At 35.0% G+C, this 14,336-nt stretch overlaps 1 protein-coding gene across 1 annotated transcript in view; it reads left to right on the top strand.

Annotated features, from left to right (window-relative positions):
* Window positions 1-14,336, top strand: part of LOC107551339 (calcium uptake protein 1, mitochondrial) — a gene marked incomplete at its 5' end in the record, with an annotated part of 74,194 nt that overhangs the window by 57,481 nt on the left and 2,377 nt on the right. Inside the window, 2 exons of the mRNA XM_016232914.1 lie at window positions 5,507-5,707; window positions 13,025-13,163. Coding sequence (XP_016088400.1) covers window positions 5,507-5,707; window positions 13,025-13,163 — 340 coding nt within the window. The remainder of the gene's footprint in view (window positions 1-5,506; window positions 5,708-13,024; window positions 13,164-14,336) is intronic.

Below are 14,336 nucleotides of genomic sequence, written 5' to 3'. Positions count from 1 at the left end.
TACACCATTTGACTCCTATTACAAGCCTTTCTGTTAGGGGCCAATTTGGTCAAATATCACTAGTTAATGATGCTAATTAAAGATGTAATATAAACTAACCTACTATTTGGAACTATTTTCAAGTGTTCAATGATATATTATTTTGAGAAAGTGGTTTATTATTAAAGCTCTGTAAGTCTAGGATAAAATAATTGTTGCACAACATTAGTGTTTTTTAAATGTTTAGCTTTAATGCATATTTCTATTCCATTCACTTAAAATTTTAAAGGGACAGTTGACCCAAAAATGAAAATTACCCCATGATTTACTCACCCTCAAGCCATCCTAGGTGTTTATGACTTCCTTCTTTCAGACGAATACAATCGGAGTTATATATAAAAAAAAATCCTGGCTTTTCCAAGCTTTATAATAGCAGTGAATGGGTGATATTTTTTAACTCTTTCAGACGAATACAATCAGAGTTATATATAAAAAAAACAATCCTGGCTTTTCCAAGCTTTATAATAGCAGTGAATAGGTGATATTTTTTAACCTCTTTTTCCCCCAATAGATGCCACAATACAATACGAAATTACAATATGAAAATTAAAATTACAGTAGGAGACATGAGTTCACTGTTAATCACAATGATGATTTCTTTTTGCTGTTTTTTTTTTCTTTAAGTATTGGGAAAAAAAACACTTAGTTGACTGTCATGCTTGATTTTCAGTGTCTATTTCTTCAAAAAACAATGGCCTTTGGCTGTAGAAGCAACATGGTCAGGTGGTGTAACTGATTTGTGTCAATTGGCGTAACCAATATTTTTCATAAAAATATAATTATATACAGGAAAATTAATGTGGAGTAAAATGTAATCATCTAGTTTAGTGTAGTAACATGGTTTTTAACGATTTTTATAAAAAAAAATCCTGGCTTTTCCAAGCTTTATAATAGCAGTGAATGGGTGATATTTTTTAACCTCTTTTTCCCCCAATAGATGCCACAATACAGTACGAAATTACAATACGAAAATTAAAATTACAATAGGAGACATGAGTTCACTGTTAATCACAATGATGATTGTGATTTTTTTGCCTTTTTGCCTGGGTTTTTTTTTTTCAGTATTGGAAAAAAAACACTTTGCTGAACTTATTGACTGTCATGCTTGATTTTCAGTGTCTATTTCTTCAAAAAACAATGGCTTTTGGCTGTAGAAGCAACATGGTCAGGTGGTGTAACTGATTTGTGTCAATTGGCGTAACCAATATTTTTCATAAAAATATAATTATATACAGGAAAATTAATGTGGAGTAAAATGTAATCATCTAGTTTAGTGTAGTAACATGGTTTTTAACGATTTTTACATAATTTGTCAAAGATTATTTAGAAAACAGAGGTGTTTTCAGCATAAGTCCCGCCAATTTTTTAACATTTTTTAAAAAATTTTACAATTTACATTTAGAGATAACTCTAAAAAAAAAATCAATTTTCGTTTGATATTTTAAAATGAAGTATTTATTTCTATGAGTACGCTTACATGCCATCTAGGTGGATAAAATATTTAATATTTCTCATTCTTTGGCAGTTACACCATTTGGCATTTTCAGGTACATTCAGTCTTAACTTTTGTAAAAAGTGGTGCAAATGTCATTTTTAATTACATAAAATTAAGTTCGCCGGGATTCGAACTCGGGACGCCCGTAACACAATGGCGTTATATGTCAACGCACTGCCCACTAGGCTATCGGCACCGACGTGTATTTCTTTTAAATCTCTTTTTGTTTTGCTAGCTATTATGACAGTGTTGTTGGGCTTAATACTGACACCTACTGGTGTGGATGAAGCATCATAAAAGCAAATGTTTGCGCTTCGTTACCTGGTAGTTTATTCCGCAACTAGAAGTTTATGATAATAAGGGGGTTATAAGGAAAAAGTGAGCAGTATTGGGTCATGTGATTTCAACATGGCTGCCACCATGACGGTGGACCACCCTTTTGTAGAAGTAAAGAGCTTTAATTAGGCCTCTGATATAACTGAATCTTTATTTGATGTGAGTAGAAATGTGTTTTTTTCTAAGTTTTAATGAAATGACTGATAACAGTGAAACACATTTTTATAGAAGTTTTTTTTTGTACATTTCTTTATAAAATTCCACATGCTGAATATGAAAATCACATTACTTTTTGTGTATCATTAACAACAGTTTAAGTTCCAGAAAGCGCTAGAATATTCCAGAATGTTACAGAAATTTCTAGAATGTTCCCATCCTTGCAAAAGCAAAATATCTTTTAAAAACATGCACAATTAGTACAAAAATGTATCTGTACTAAATTAATGTTTCATAATTAATGATACAAGTTCTAAAATATACCTAAATATTTACAAAAATACGGATGCTTCGTGAAAACAAATATTACAATAATAATTAGCATCACAGAAGAATCATAAAAAATGTAAGTAAAACTTTTTTGTCACATTGTGTATTATTTTTTAAACCGTTAAGAAATGCAGAAATTGCATCTATGTGTTAGTGAAAGTAAATGCTGTCATATCTTTGGGTTGCAAAAGCTGTTTCGTCCCTTTGCAGCTCCACAGAGGAACTTTGAAATCGCCTTCAAGATGTTTGACTTGAACGGAGACGGAGAGGTCGACCTTGAGGAGTTTGAGCAAGTAGGTGAACACAAAGTCCTTCAAAGGTACAGATGAACACATTCCATTAGTACACTGTCAGAAAACAAAATGCAAAAATTGTTCCTTGAGGCTGGTGGTACAACAGCTTGTGACTTGGGCAGTATCCTCAAAGGGACATCTTTGTACCTTATTACTCCTAAAAGGTTCATAGTAGTACCCTGAGGGAACATATTACTATTCTAAGGTACTAATACTATTTAGGGGTAGATAAAGGGTACAAAGTTGTCCCTTTCATTGTGTACTACCCCAGTGACAAGCTGTTACTGCACCTAAAGGTACAACCTTTAGTGTAGCCCAAGGTGTTTTTGCACATTTTTTTTTCTGTCATTGTAGTGACCGTTTGTGTATTTTGGTTACACGTGTGTTTTCAGCTGTTTGTTTAGCTTACCTTTGCCCCTCAGGCTACATTTGCCTTTCATTTGCAGTCAATGTGAGTCATTCACCTGGTAATATCAGGTCTTTCTCTTTCCAAAAGCATTCTGGGTATATGCAGTGCCTGTTGATAAACACACAGTATGTGCTCAACCATGCAAATATAGTAGCCACATCAAAGGGAATATATTTAATGCTCTTGTCTGAGGACATGGACCTCCAGTAGACGAGTCAAGAGGGTGACATTCAAACCACGACTGACGCAAAGGGTCAGAGCATAGAATTTTGCCTGTTTGTCGGCCCGGTTTTTAAGAAGTTTAGTTAGCAATGGAAACTTAAAAAAAAAAAAAAAAGTACCAGTTCTATTGAAACCACATTATTAAGTGTCATTGGCATAATCTTTGCTTTCGCCTTCGGTTTAAAGTCAACATGAAATCAAATTGACCCTATTTACTTTGTTATTGTATGTTCAGACTTTTTGCAATATGTACGATTAGTGCATATTCCCCCCAAAAAATGTAAAGGCATGTTCCGCCTCTAAAATGACTTTCCTTTATGTGATGAATTCTTCATTCTCTCATTGATTATTTAACAATCACTTTTCACAATCTAATCAATTCCCGATGGATAAAATCCCACCCTACATTTATATCACTTGGAAATATGTCAAATTGATAGATGACTGATGTTTGATATAATTACATTTATTAAAATTAATATTTAAACAATTGAGCTTATTAAGCCTAAATATAAGCTACTTAAAGGTTTCCAATAAGTTGCGTATTAATAGAATGTGCGGTCACAGGTGTGGGTTTATCACTAGGGATGTAACGATTAACCGCGAGCAGGTTGAAAATCGATTTAAATATATGACGATTCAGATCGGTTGAGATGCTAAACAAATCGCGATTCAATTAGGGGTAGTTTATATGAATGTATGTGAGGGGAACTTACTGTCATTAGAAAAGTTTAGATGGTATTTTTTCTTTTCATCTTGCCTCTGTATAATGCATATTAAAGTACATAAGTGCAGCGCTGCTTTGTTTACAGCGGAAACGCTTTAAGCGCCACCTGCTGGCAGAGAGTGAATCTGCGTCTCTTTCAGCTCGTCTGCTGTTTCTGTTTCATGCAGATATTTTTTATGTAGGCCTATAGTTTCACAAAACAGAAGTCAAATCATTCTGTTTTTGCTTCAAATGTCGAAATTATACAATCTAATTTAGATTAAAAACTGCTCATGTTGCATGTATGCAGCATCTTTGTTTGGAACAAGATTAAAATGCAGTGGTTGTCTCTTAATTTTAAATGGAAAGAGCACAGACAAAGCCTTAGTTTGTTTATATGAAGAGATTTCTTTATTTGTGTTTTATTTGGGCTTGTTTTAAAATTTCAATTTAGTTTTGTTGTTTACATTTATATTAAATTGTGTTATTTAGCAGACACTTTTATCCAAAGCGACTTACAAATGAGGACAATAGAAGCAATCAAAACCAACAAAAGAGCAATAATATACAAGTGCTATATTAGTATATTATTATAGTGTTATATTTCAATTTCACAAAGAAATTGTGCAGCATTTTGTCCAAGCAATAATAAAAGGACACATTTTATTTATAATTTGTCCTAAATCTAATTTTCTTCGAATCGAATCGTGGCTTGAGTGAATCATTACATCCCTATTTATCACAGATCATCCCATTGAAGAATTTAAGGTTAGAGCTATTTGTTTTAGGAAACCTCTCATAACATCAATCTTTTAAAAATACTACACTTAGACTCTGTTAAGGGAATATATCGGTCTAAAAATGCTGAATCTTTAACAGCATTTCAGCCCTCTTGGAATGATTGATTACGCAGCAGTATATAGTTACGCAGTCATTTATTGATAGTTATCTTTAGTTGCTTTTGTCCCAGAACCGCACATACATCACTGCTAACATTCACACCTTCACCCTGAAAGGAGTCCTTGAATTCCAGCGCTCTCTTCTCTTTTCTGTGGAGTTCTGCTTAAGTTTAGTGTTCTCCAGTGATTGATCAATAATACGTTTATAATTGAAAGAATGAGGCTTCTGAAGAAGAGAGGAACTGCTGTTCCTCCTCCTCCTCTTCTCTTCCTCCTTCATTTTCTCAGCCTTCTGACTCTTCTTCTCATCCTTTTCCTCCTCCCCTTCTTCTCAACTTCCTCCTCCTCCTATCACTCCTCCTCATCCTCTTTCTTCTTTTTCCTCCTCTTTCTTCTCTTTATCCTCATTCACCTCGTCCTTCTTCTCTTCCTCCTCCTTCTTCCCCTGCCTCTCCATCTCTTTTGGAATTGGCTGCATCGCTCTCTGTTTTCTCTCCGCTGATATTCGGTGTGATCTGGCAGTCAACACATCGTCCAGGTGGATACTGTGCCTTGTGTTAAAAGGAGATTCCTCCTCCCTCGAATGCATATTTACATGAGTTATTATTTCTGTTTTTGCAGGTTCAGAGTATCATTCGCTCTCAGACCAGTATGGGCATGAGACACCGAGATCGCTCCACCACAGGAAACACTCTGAAAACAGGAGGCTGCAGTTCAGCCCTCACCACCTACTTTTTCGGGGCCGACCTGAAGGGCAAGCTCACCATCGGCAGTTTCCTGGAGTTCCAGAGGAAATTGCAGCACGATGTGCTAAAGCTTGAGGTACGGCACAGACGTCAGGGGAAGATGGAGAAGTGTAGATTATATATGAGAGATGACAGAAGAATAAATTGAGGTTGAGAGTTGTCAGCCAATGTCACCAATGGAAGCGCAGACTCATGCATAATTTACTACGGCAGTCTCCCTTCCAGGACAGCACGCAATACTCTGTGTAGAATAAGGAGGCATTAAACCTAATTTAGTGTTATGGGAAGAAAGAAGAAAGAAAGAGAACAATACTCACAAGATACCCAAAGGTCTAAATAAGGGAATAAAAGGGTCTAGATAAGAAGTGTTAATTTCCTCTTGTGTCAGTTACAAAAATTACCCACAAACCTGTTAGTGGGTAATTAACACACACACACACTACCAGTCCAAATTGTTTTAACAGTAAGATTTTTTATGTTTTTTAAAGAATTCTCTTCTGCACACCAAGCCTGCATTTATATAATCCAAAATACAGCAAAAGCAGTAATATTGTGAAATAGTTTTACTATTTAAAGTAACTGCTTTCTGTTTGAATATATTGTAAAATGTAATTTATTCCTGTGATCAAAGCTGAATTTTCAGCATCATTACTCCAGTCTTCAGTGTCACGTGATCTTTCAGAAATCATTCTGATATGCTGATTTACGGTTCAAGAAACATTTATTATTATTATTATTATTATCATTATTTAAAACAGTTGAGTGCATTTTTTCCAGGATTCCTTGATGAATAGAAAGATTCAAAGACCAGCATTTATCTTAAATAAAAAGCTTTTGTAACATTATACACTATACCATTCAAAAGCTTGGAGTCAGATTATATATATTAATACTTTTTATATATATATTAATTTTATAATTTTTTTTTAATTAATACTTTTATTTAGAAAGGATGCTTTAAATTTATCAAAAGTGATGATAAAGACATTTATAATGTTACAAAACATTTCTGTTTCAGATAAATGCTGTTCTTCTGAACTTTCTATTCATCAAAGAAACCTGAAAAAATTCTACTCCGCTGTTTTCAACAATAATAATAATTCATTACATTTATATAGCGCTTTACATTGTCAGGGGTATCTCCTCATCCACCACCAGTGTGCAGCATCCACCTGGATGATGAGACGGCAGCCATAGTGCGCCAGAACGCCCACCGCACAGCAGCTTATTGGTGGAGAGGAGACAGAGTGATGAAGCCAATCAGTAGATATGGGGATTGTTAGGAGGCCATGATGATCAGAGGCCAATGGGCGAATTTGGCTAATAATAATAATAATAATAATTTTTTTGAGCAGCAAATCAGAATATTAGAATTGATTTCAGAAGGATCACGTGACTGGAGTAATGATCCCCAAAAAATCAGCTTTGAAATCACAGGAATAAATTCCTTTTTAAAATATATTCAAATAGAATACAGTTATTTTAAATAGTAAAAATATTTACTGTTTTTGCTGTACTTTGGATCAAATAAATGCAGGCTTGGTGAGCAGAAGAGACTTCTTTAAAGAGGTCATATGATCCTATTTTAAAGATCATTATTTTGTGTATTTGGTGTAACAGAATATGTTGACATGCTTTAATGTTCAAAAAACACATTATATTTTAAATACTGTACATTATTGTAGGTCCTCTATGCCCCGCCTCTCTTAAAAATCTTACTGTTACAGTAAGTCTTACTTACTTACAGTCTTACTTTTGACTTGTAGTGAATAGACCCCGATCTACATAAATGTGTCTATCTTCGCACGAATCATTCGTGATCCAGCTTCACCTCCGGAAGAAGTGAGTATAAGGTTTTTTTTATGAATCTTGGCAAATCGCCTTTCCTAATAATGTGCTAGTTAGCAAGTTTCACGATGAATGCGGCTAAGGTTTACCGTCTCTCAGAGAGCGGCTCGGAAGAGAGGGGCAGGGTCAGCAGAGCTCATTTGCATTTAAAGCAGCATGCAATAAAACAGATTGCTCTAATAAAAGGTAAAAACGGTGTTGTTTTACACTACCATTGAGAAATTTTAACCAAAGTATGTTATAGACTTTTCATTAAGAGCCTAAAGAATCATATCAAACTGTGGAAAATGGGCATCCGATGACCCCTTTAATAGAAGTAAATTGCTAAATAAAACCTATCCATGACATTATTTTTTAAAACATCCTTACTTTACAGCATTTTTACACAAGTGCCTAAAACTGTCGCTTGGAGAAGTTGCCACAGTTCTTCTGTCTGTTTTTTAAAATTCAACTTTTGTGAATATGTTGACATATCTATCTATTTATCTATCCATATACATATATACGTGTGTGTGTGTACAGGTTTATATATCCTGGTGGGGACTTAACCCTGAATACATACTGACTCATGGGGAATCGTGTCACGGTGGGGACCTAAATTGAAGTCCCCATGGGTACAAAAGCTTATAAATCATACAGAATGAGTTCTTTTAAGAAAGTAAAAATGCAGAAAGTTTCCTGTGAGGGGTAGGTTTAGGTGTATGGCGATAGAAAATACAGTTTGTACAGTATAAAAACCATTATGCCTATGGAAAGACCCTACAAGGATAGCTAACCAGACAAGTGTGTGTGTGTGTGTGTGTGTGTGTGTGTGTGGGCACTGATTACCCACTAACAGGTTTGTGAGTAATTTTTGTAACTGTCTCAGTTTATTCTGTTTCTTCATGTAATCTCAGACAGACTGGATGATGATCAGATCAGATCAGATCTCTGTGTGGAGCACTGGCTGCTGTCAGACAAAAACATCACTGGATTATTACAATTAATGGCAAAATGAATGTTTGGAAATCTAAACTGATATTTCCTACTGACCCACTACAGCAAAAGATAGAAATAACCGACTTAGAGAATTGTTAATAATACTGAAAATACTAATAGCCTGAAACTTTTGCACAGCTTTTATGAATTTTGTGTAAATATTGTGAGAAAAATGTTAGGAAAGATGTAATTTACCACCACTAAACTGAATTATAATAATTAATAATCCATTATCATTTGTCATCCTGCTCTTTAGATATCTAAAATCATTGAAAACACTTATAGCTCTACTGTGGTACATGTCCAAAACAACTTGGTTTGTAAAAATGTAAAAAATAAAATCCATTGGCAGCAGTGTGGTGTGAGTGACACTGGATGTAATGTAACCTCCTCAGGGTCTGACAGAGTGTCAGTGCTTCGGGGCAGCCCCTGTCACAGACGCCTGTAGATCTCTGTCTGTCTCTCTCTTTATCTGCTCTTTGAGATGTGCTGAGGCTGCTGCAGCTTTCAGTGTTGTCAGATATTCCTCAATCTCACCCACCTTCTCCCACCCACAGGACGGTCTCATCTCAGTGGACTGAGCTTCTAAACCTGAGATTACAGACAGCAGAGATGAGCCTTTACTGTGTCACAGTCCTTAAAATCACTAATAATGAAGGAAAAAGTGTTTAGACCAGATCAGTGTGTCCCTTTTAAAGAAATAGCTCACCCCAAAAATGAAAATTCTGTCATTTATTCACCCTTGTGTAACCTTGCAAACCTGTATAGCTTTTTCTTAACTCTGGGAGACACAAAAGGTGTCAAGAAAAACGGAAATGTCATTTACCATTTTTGGCCAAATTTATTCCCACCACTTTATCAATCAGCTTGTTAGTAGGGCTGTATATAATGCAATTCTTGTGTAGATGTTCTTTCGTTGGTATCTGTTGTGATAAGTGGATTGGAATGTATAATTTCTAATGTTTTGCTGAGTGTTTTCTGTGGCTGTTAATGGCTGCAGAAAGTAATAGTGGTGTTTTCTCTCTCTCAGACTCACACGCTAAACTTTTACTTTTCTGTGGCGTGTTACCTGTTCTGGTGAAACCATAAAACAAAATGAAAACAAACGTGATCCTGCTGCTGATATATATTCACTTACAAACTGCTGCAGCTTTGAAACCCATCATTCATGTTTTATTCTGTAATGTTAAAATAAATCCGATACTCTCAGAATAAAAAGGTTGTATTTTTTGCGTGCAACAGCCTATCACTGGCAGTCCCTTATGTAAATGAACCATGGTTTTACTAACGTGACCATTTTCAACTATAGTATTTGCAGATTTCCATATACCACTACAGTAAACATATTTTAACCATGTGTAAACAAAAATATAACCTAATAACAATGAATGTTAAAATGCATTTCAAATATAAAGTTAAGTGTGTATCATTACTCATTTTACTCGTAGTAATTTAATAATTTAATACATTTCATAATTTAGAAGTATCGTATCGGTATCGATATCGGCGATACTGGTCTTTAAAGGTATCGGTATCGTATCGAAAACAAAATAAGTGGTATCGCCCATCCCAAGTAAAACTTTGATTTGAAGCAAAAATGTATTTGAAAATCAGACAAAAAAAAAAAGTATTTTGAAAGCATACTGTATGTAGACGACTTGATAATATGCGGAGCTAACGATCTCTTTTGGTGCACTTTACTGTGCAGCATCATGGGTAGTGTGTTTTTTTTTTTACCACAAATTCCATTGTTATTCACAATTACAAAAAAAACACCCAAACAATCCACACATAATAAAGCACATACAATCAGATAGCAGCCTCAGAGCTCACAACAGGTCTATTTATCAGTTATTAGATATGTTTATGTATGCATTAAAAACCGCTGGATGGAAAACGACAAGATGCGCATAAATTCTAAAAATGTGCATAAAAAAACATATGTGCACAACTGGGTAGGATAAACTTTTTATTAGGGATGCACCGATTCTGGTATCGGTATCGGGCCCGATACTGAGCTCCTGTGCTTGTACTCGTACTCGTTAAAATGCCCTGATACCAAACGCCGATACCACACAGCATGTGTTAAGTGCCATATTCAGACAAAGAAACACAGACAACAGAACAACAGACAGCAGAATGGAGTTATTAGAGATTAAGGATGTCTACGAAGTATATGTATGCAATGAATATAATGTTAAACATTCAGTATTAACACCTGTATAGCTGATGTGCGCGAGCTAATAAACAAAGCATGCTGAGTGGATTGAGTGGGCGGCGGAGCAAATGCACAAGCTTGTCGAGTGAATATATCTTTCTCACAGACATCACTGAAAAGCTTATAGTTCGGTCGGATGTGTCAAAAACAAGTAAGTAAAACAATGCACAAGTAGAGAGAGAGAGAGAGCGCGTGCAATTCTGTTCTGTGATCTTTATTGATGTTCACTCACTTAGCACACGCATCATTTGGATTAAAACTAAATCATAAAATAGACCATTTATAGGGGAATTCACTATAAACATCATTTATTTTAAACCTTAGGCATACACAACTTTCTGGCGAAAGTGAATCTAGCTTCAACCTTAGGCATACACGACTTTCTGGCGAAAGTGAATCTAGCAGCCTGTGTGAAATGCGCTAGACTGTAGCTTACTACTTGTCCCTCTCATTCGCGTTGCGCGTTTTGCTTGCTTGAGTGTTTCTGCATTATATGAGTGGCTTTGGAATATAAACCGCAGCACGTTTCAGAAGAAAAAAAAACGTGACTTCTATTTCTGAAAATATCACAGTTAAGAGATTTATAATGAGTGGTTCCCTGCATTATTACAGCAAAGCTCGTGATTACAGTACTAAGCCGCTGCAATGGAGCAGCTCTAATGCTATTAAATTAAAGATGATGTACCATAGAGCAAAAGTAAAAGTAACAAAAATACATTTTAATGAGCATAATTAAGTGTGAAAATAACCGAAGGATATACAGTCAAACCAAAAATTAGTCAGAGACCAGATATAATTTTTTATATTTTTTTACTAGTGGGTGCAGGACACTATAGTTCATTTATGTAAGTGAGGATAGCAAAACTGTAAAACTGATACAAATTTGGGACCAAAAATTATTCAGGCCGAGTTTGGGAAAAAAATTTGAAGTTGAGGTTTGCATGAAGCTGGGTGACAGCATGCCCAGGAGACTACAGGCTGTCATTAAAGCTAAGGGCTGCCCGACAAAGTATTGATAGTTGTGTAAATACTGTCATACTATCTAAATAATTTTCGGTTGATTGTAATCCATTACATACCTTTCTATCAAAGTTATCTGACATTATCAAGCTGAATTTGTTCTGACACAGTTTAACTCTGAGTTCTTGTCATATTTTATTACCATCTTCTAAACTATAGCGAATAAACTGTGATCATGTGAGAAATGTTGAAGGTGTCTGAATAAATTTTGGTTTGACTATCTATTTGATAAATGAAGTTAACCAACTAACATTATACATACTCTTTTGGTTTCTGTACCCAATATTTACAAATGCAATAAAAATATCGGTATCGGTACTCTGTATCGGCACATACCAAAAATAAAAGTATCGTATCGGGCGAGTACTGGAAAAAGTGGTATCGGTGCATCCCTACTTTTTATCCGATAAGAAAAAATGCGCATAAACTACGATGGAAACACATTTACCAAATAAATTTCACCATGCGCATTGAAAAAAGTCATGTGACTTTGCGCTATGAGACGGGATAACTTGACTAACCAGCGGACCGATCTCGCTCACAGCATATGTTGTTTTGATCATTCTGAAATGCCTGAGCAAAGTCTGTCGTCAAAGTATTTCTGTATAATTACTGTCTTACATAACTGCGTTCCCAAACAGCAGGCATTCATCTAAAAGCAATGACCGCAGTTAATGTGTTACGTCAAGTAATTTATTACATATGAAAATTATTATATTCAGTGGCTTCTGCTATATTCTTAGAGATATTTAGTGCCAGTGTATCAGGAAGTGACGGTTTTGTTCTCTTTGACTCATTGGATGGAAACGGTGCTTTATTCGCAAATGTTTTAGTTTAGCGCATAAGTTAAATTCGCATCTTTGGATGGAAACATAGCTATTGTTGAAAATCAGTTTCCCTATGGAGAAAATGAATGGAATTTTTACCTCCAGGACCTGAACGTTGCAATCTATTGCCAGCTGGTTGAAGAAAAACAAATAAATGAAAATAAAAAATCCAACCCCAAGTCTCTGTAATATATTCTGGTCTCTAGATATGGTTTAGGTACCTGCTTCAGAATGAGTCTTGGGTTTCTTTTTTTACCCAGTTTACCCAAAAGCTGCACAAATGGCTCAAGTTATCAATAGAGTGGAAAGATGCGGACACGCTTCCAAAAGCAGTCAGAAATCATTAGTTGTTAGTGACGATTGGTGATCTGAGGTAAAATAAACATCCAGTACTGGCCTTCCGAACATCCGCACACTTCCACACAGATCTTATCTCTCAATTGATTCCTCTCGGCGTAGGATGATAACTCCGTGTCTCTCTTTCATTTCTCTGTCCGTCTAGCCCATAACACCCAGAAACTGGGAATCACTGATCCTCATGAAGACAAAAGAGGCTTTTTATCAGCTTGTCATCTTCGGAATCGCTCTCTTTCTCGTCTGTATTCTGGAAGTCTGGAAGGCCGGCTGCTCTGACACTTACTGTGATGGATGCTTTTTGGCATGTCTGGTTTCCTGTGACCACTAATGACCTTCTCTTATGTTCATCGTAGTAGCCTTTTAAGGTTTTGAACGTTTCACGACTTGAGTTCATTTGTTTTGATATTGAAATTGTAATCAGACAGCTGCTGCTTCTGTAATTGGGTGAGGTTTTGTGTGTGTGTTCTGTTTTTTTTATGTTGTTTTGTTTGATTCTGTGTTGTTTTTGTTCAATTTTGTTGTGTTTGGTTTGGTTTTGTGTTCTGGTGGCTTGTTACATAAACCCCCCCTTATTGTCAGTTGATTTGGTTCAAAATAAGTCAGACTAACTGAAATAAACCTGTCTTATTTGGTAAACTTGTTTTATGAAACAAGCCCCTTGTTTTGTTTTATGTTGTTTTGTATGATTCTGTGTTGTTTTTGTTCAGTTTTGTTGTGTTTGGTTTTGTTTTGTGTTCTGGGGCTTGTTACATAAAAAAAGTTTACCAAATAAGCCAGGTTTATTTCAGTTAATCTGACTTATTGTCAATTGATTTGGTTCAAAATAACTGAAATAAACCTGGCTTATTTGGTAAACTTTTTTTATGTAACAGGCCCCTTGTTTTGTTTTATGTTGTTTTGTATGATTCTGTGTTGTTTTCAGTTTTGTTGTGTTTGGTTTTGTTATACTGAATATACAGATAGTCTAAAGTCAGTCTTGACACATTCAGAATAAGAAAACAAATAAAAAAAATTTTTTTCATTTTGAATTGTCATGATAATAATAGTGGTCCACATTTTCAGTTATTTGTTTAGTCATGAATATAGGCAAATTTTCTTCATTTAATTTAATTAATTTAAGCATCTTCAAACATTAAATATTTTCAGTCCGGTTCGGTTTCATTTCTCTTTTTTTTTTTTTTTCTTTTTTTTTTCCCGTGCATGGTGCCATTTATGCGACAAATGTTGTAAATGATTTGTACTGTATCATAATTATTTGAGTTTTCATTCATATTTTTGTGAACATTTGCCGTTTTAGTAACTAATTTTATTTTTATTTCAGTAGCTTTTTTAGTCTTTGTTTTTGTTAATGATAACAATAGTGGTCCACTCACAGTTATTAGTTTAGTCATGAATATAGGCAAGTTTTATTAATTAATTAATTATTTTATTTATTTATTTGAATTATAACATGAAAC

This window comes from Sinocyclocheilus grahami, unplaced genomic scaffold, assembly GCF_001515645.1.
Source record: "Sinocyclocheilus grahami isolate Dianchi unplaced genomic scaffold, SAMN03320097.WGS_v1.1 scaffold421.1, whole genome shotgun sequence".
Taxonomy (NCBI): domain Eukaryota; kingdom Metazoa; phylum Chordata; class Actinopteri; order Cypriniformes; family Cyprinidae; genus Sinocyclocheilus; species Sinocyclocheilus grahami.
The sequence above is the reverse complement of the archived record's forward strand: the minus strand, read 5'-3'. Positions and strand labels throughout refer to the sequence as shown.